At 39.5% G+C, this 5,675-nt stretch overlaps 1 protein-coding gene across 1 annotated transcript in view; it reads left to right on the forward strand.

Moving 5' to 3' along the window:
* The window catches only part of LOC107087342 (radixin), a 63,528-nt gene that overhangs the window by 37,668 nt on the left and 20,185 nt on the right, over positions 1 to 5,675 (forward strand). Inside the window, exon 3 of the mRNA XM_015378872.1 lies at positions 3,733 to 3,816. Within this exon, the coding sequence (XP_015234358.1) occupies positions 3,733 to 3,816 (84 nt within the window). The remainder of the gene's footprint in view (positions 1 to 3,732; positions 3,817 to 5,675) is intronic.

The following is a 5,675-nucleotide window of genomic DNA, read 5'->3' on the forward strand; positions in this document are numbered from 1 at the left end:
ATGTAATTTTGAAACAGCAGAACGACCTTTTTTGACAATTCTCCAAATAACCATCCACGTTGAAATAATCAAGTTTGCCTGTGTTTCATATCTAAAGCTTAATGCAAAGAAAAAACTGCGCTAGATGTTATTTGTGAATGACTTTAGTCTACACTGTATAACACTGATGGCATATACTGGGATTTTAATGCTTTCTTACTCAATCAATAGGTATGCTAAAATAATTGGAATTATCGTTTTTTTGGCTCTGACTTATTTATTTTTAAACAAGAAGGCCAATGGTAGAGGTACTTAATCATAGGAAACTGCTTGAAAAAACAACAACTCGTTACTCTTAAGTTACTGGTAATGAGGGGAAAATGACGACAGGTGTTACTGCCTTAGATCCTCCTAATGACTTTTCCTCATTAGAGTGAAATGGAAGCAACTTCCCCTCAGCTGGCTGGTAGAGAGGAACTGTGTAATCATGCAGCCCCATATATGGATACTGGCTGTTACAGAATATGTATTCACTAGAGGTGAAGCATATTTATAGTAGCTGGACAGAAGAATCCACTCGTATACATGGCTAAGACTGCCCTACTGTGACAGAAACACGTTCAGTTAGTTAACATGTCTGTTTTGTTTTGCTTTGCACATTTTTTTTTCTGCTGTCACTGGTTTGTGCCATTGAATCCTTCTCTACATTACATTGAACCTAAACGTGATGTGTTCAGTTTAGTTCAGTCACAGGTAGGGCTGGACAATAATTTAACATCCAAATGTATAAATATCTTGATATGATTTTATTCAGTGAAGTTGAATCAAGACCAACAACAAGAGTCTCATCAGATTAGCTATGTCACCAATTACGTTCACCTGTCTGGGGGCCATTGTCTGCTGCTTAGATAGAGGCTATGTTCCCACTGCAGCCTGAAGTGACCAAATCAGATTTTTTTGCCCATATGCGACCCGGATCCGATCTTTTCATGGCAGTCTGAACAACACAGAACCAATTTTTTTCCAATGCGACCCAGGCCACTTGGCTATGTGGTCCTGAATTTGATACGAATCTGATCTTTTCCAATGCGACCTGTGTGTGAACGGCCAGGTCGGATTCAATCAACCTAAACGTCATTAATACCCGACATAGGTCACTGTTCTGCTTCTTGCTACGCAGAAGCGGCAAGAAAAACAAAAACCATGGCCGATGATAATGTGGGGAGCAGTATTTATGTTTAACCATATTGAAAAGATTGAGTTTTTATGGTTGGAAAGACCGCTAGATGTGCGCCGGCACTACCATCCATGTTAACTTCTGTAAACATAGAGCAACTTCATCTTCTCCGCGTTCAGGATCAGGCTGTTATCCTTGCACCAGTCCACCAGCTGCTCCACCTCCTCTCTGTAGTCCTGGTCGTTGTTGTCTCTGATGAGGCCCAGCACCGTGGTTGTGTCTTCAGAGTGAACAGGTGTAATACCACGATTATGTTTTTGGACGACTTGTACCCATCAGAAGTCGTCCTGACTTTAGCACCTGATGAATGAGAAATGGATTGTAGCTGCAGACCGTCTAGAAAGCAATTTGCTTATAAAGTATGAACTGGTCGCACAGCTTCTACTTACTCAGGGTAGAAGAGCTAAGTGCAGATTTTAAATGAGAGGCAAGCATGAGCTAATCACCACTGACTGTCATATTACGGGGTGTGTGAATTGTTTAATTCTGTTTTATCTGGACTGATCCTTGCTGAGTATTGGTAACAACATTAGTAGTTTTGTCAACAGTCACTGTTCCCAGGTTTAAAGAAATAAAAAAATAGGTTTGGGATCTGTTTAGATTTTACTGAAGCTGAGAAGTGAAAAATAGAAGAGACTTTTTCCTAGAAAAACAGCCAAGCCTAGAGGGGGGAATGATGCTGCTCATAGTGTCAACAAGGGTTTATCAAAAGTTAGATTTTTGAGTATTATTGGGCAGCTTTAGTCAGTATTTTTAAACCTACTTATGAGTCCTTTCCCTTTGTGAACATAGTCTTTGAGGCTTAGGTGTGTTTTTCTTCTTGAACATATTAAAGTTAATCACAAAAAATGAGCCAATGACGCTGGAAGAACTAGAAAGGCTTGGAGGAGGAAGAGATGATCACCTGACTAAATGTGCATCTCGACATTGAGCAAGAAAAGCATGTCTATTTTTTGTTTCGTTTTGTTTTTTTCTTAAACAATTTCTTAAATGTTAAGTTAGAGTTTCTTGGACATTGCATTATAACATTCAGGACTCTATGCAGGATTCTTTTGTGACATTTCTTGGCATTTACACTGTTTAGAGGTTGTTGTATACGTTTTGAACATATTGTCCAGCTCTAGTCAAAGATGTATTTTCATCTGGATTTACATAATTTCTCAAATTTTTTTGGGCCAATGGAATTGTTTTTCCAAACCATAGATCCACTGAGTGGTGTATGCTCAGCTCAACAAGTTCAATGACTTTCTCTATTTACTCAATCTTATTAATAACCTATCATAAGCCAGACTGATACTTGTAGTTCAATCTCGAAAGCCTCCTGTAGAAAGTGCATGCAAAAGGCAGGCAAATTCGGTTCAATTCCTCGAGCTGATTTGGTATCTGCCTCCCATTGTGAGCTTTAAGCTAATAACAGCAGCATTAGAGGCTGTGACGTATCTCATTCTTGATTTGTTTCACAACCTGTGGAATTAACTGATCAATCAAACTCTTACCAAATCCGGTTGGGAGTAACGTGCAAACATCTTTCCCATCCACAAAGGTAAGAAATTAGCCTAGCAAACTAGCCCCACCTGCCAAAGGCCAAAATAATTTTTGCCTGCGAGTGGTCTAGCTTCGATCAATGCCCCAGGCCCCAGAACTGGCAGACCAATCTCAATGTAGAGATGTGTTTGAATTTTTTGATGCAAAGCGGGCAGAGTTTGAGGGTGTGACGACAAAGCTGCACAACAATGGATAAAACACAACAAGGAAGATGGCAACAACTATTGAACAGGCTGTTTGTTTACACTCCCCCACCAGCTTTCTGTCCTGCTTACTATGTCACAGTCAGTTGTCCTTATTGGTCAGAGCGTTGGCCAATAGGCACAGACATGGTTTGAAAGACAACAGGTTGTTCTCATCAACAATCTTCCGATGTCTCATTCATCGGGGCCAGAATAAATTACACATTTAATCTCCCATTTAGTCTGGTTTATCAGGCTAGTAAAAAATGCTTGTTTAAAAAAAAAGAAGGTATTCCAGCTAAACCCAGTGCAGCCATTTTTGTTTTGCTGTCTTTTAACTATCGAGTTCTGGTAAGATGTATTTTCGGGAGTTTGTGAGTTCACAAATCCTCTGATAATTCTCTTTGCTTCCAAATTTTGGCTTTAGTGACATTGGCAGATTGAACTAAGCTGTTGTCCTCGTGTGGATATGCAGTCGCATGAACAGCAGTGGGCCCAGCACACAGCCTTGATGGGTATCATTAGTTAACATAAGGACATTAGAAATATTCTTTTCAGTCCCTGCCCGCAGTGTTCTTGGTAAGGAGTTTTCAAAATTTATAAAGTTGACTGTGTTCTGCTTAATTAGATAACACTCATAATTCATCATAATATAATGCTCATCTAAAAATCAATGTACGATTCACTTATATATGTCTTTACTTTTGAGATGTGTTTTGCATCTAATTTGAGGTAATTAAGTTTGTAATTCCTTCATCCATTTATTCCTTTTTTTGGTGTGTTTTGCAGGTCAATGTACGTGTCACCACCATGGATGCTGAGCTGGAATTTGCCATCCAGCCAAACACGACAGGAAAACAGCTCTTTGACCAGGTAACCGTGTTTTCCCTTTTACTTTTCCTTAAACATTCATGTAAAACCATCCACTTTTGACACAACACATTCCAAAACTGTACACATTAATTGAATTATACCTTTTATTTCTTTTTAAGTTTAACCAAAAGGAAACATGACAGCTCAGTCAAATCCACATATTCATCAGTCCTTCTCATCATGTTGCATCCCACTAAGGGTGGGCGATACAGACTTTGAGTCTTATGATTATTTGTGGCGCTTTCGTGATTGCAATACAAGGGATGATAAACTTTTTATTACTTGCATACTGCAATGCTGCTCTTAAATGAATGTTACTTTATTCGATAACTGATATGAATTTTAAGAGCATTGTGTTTTGATAAATGCTACAGTTTATGACGGCAGAATTTGCAACACATTGCAATACATTGGCTACATGTGCAATGACTATGTTAAGATGAATTTGGAACTGCTTCATTTTTGATGCTTTACACATTAAGGTCGCGCGTCAAGAGCATCCTTGATGATTCTGAAGCGCGTCCAGTAAAGTGTGTCCAGATGTGTCTGATGCTTCTGCTGCTACTGTGTTCAATGGCAGAGAGTGACTTTGCCATATTTGCTGTTATAAGTGGGTAAAAAATAGTTCCTTTTGCTGCCACTTTATGCACGTCAACCATAGGCGTGTAAATAATAATTGTTTAGTATCGATGCATCGATCCAACAGCTGACGATCCGATGAATCGACACATCCACAAGAGTATCGATTCATGTTTTGTTTTTTTGTTTTTTTCCTCCGGTCCTTTTTTATCCATTTGCTCCTGGATGTAATTCTGACTCCCGTGCTGCGGTGGCGCTAAACCTATTTTAGCCTTCCTACCTCGATTCCTGGTTATACTCCTGCAGCAGTGTGTCGCAGTGAGCTTGACATAGACATTTTTGATTTATGACCAATATTGAAGCGTGGTCTGCGCTATACGCTGTGGGTCTAGATACAACTGAGGCGGGAGGAAGTGGGGGCGAGTAGTCAGACAACGGAGGGACATGAGGGCGAAAAATAGCGGGGATCCAGGTGGAAAAAGGCTCCCAGCATTCTCACGCACCTCGCTCTTCTAGCTGGTCCAACTTCACGAGTTGCTTCCACAATTTCAGTCATAAAAACAAAACAAGCCGGCCTCCTCTCTGCGGCACTGAGATGCAGCAGAGTGAATCGAATCACCATGATGGGTGTGATTTACGCCCCTAGTCAACCATTGACTTTGCATGTAAACCAGCTGCTTTGCCTGCGGTCTGAACTTAGCAGGAGAAGCGTTACTTGTGTTCTCAGTGTTTGCTTTTCCCAGTTAAACAGATGACAAAAAATGGGCTGGAATATGTTTTGTTGAGAGAAAAAAGCAAAACACACCAAACATTTTTATACAAACTGAACAACAGCTTTGACATGAGTGAGAGAGGGAGGGAAATCTTTACAGAAAGGGTTTAAAATGAAAACCTCAAAGTTTTGCTTAGTGTCAACAAGGGTTTGTCAGAAGTGTGACAATTCAGAAATATCCCGGGTTCCTATTTTACACTTTCAGAGCTATTCTGACCTTTTTTTTTGCTAATTTATTATAATGGTTGGTAAACATAGCTTTCAGGCTTAGGTTTGTTTGTGCTCTTAAAATTATGAAAGTTAATCTGCCTGAGCAAATTCTCAAAACAACTGTTAACATCTTTATGAAATATAATCATAAAAATGAAGGACAGGAACTTTGAAAGAAGCCAAAACCCTTGGACTGAAATATGAGGAGGGAGAGATGATTAAATGGTGAAACATACTGTACATTTAATCCGTTGAGCTTGTAGCTGCAATTAAAAATGAATAGAATTGCTATTTTTTA

Source organism: Cyprinodon variegatus, unplaced genomic scaffold (assembly GCF_000732505.1).
Source record: "Cyprinodon variegatus isolate N-32 unplaced genomic scaffold, C_variegatus-1.0 Scaffold181, whole genome shotgun sequence".
Lineage (NCBI taxonomy): Eukaryota > Metazoa > Chordata > Actinopteri > Cyprinodontiformes > Cyprinodontidae > Cyprinodon > Cyprinodon variegatus.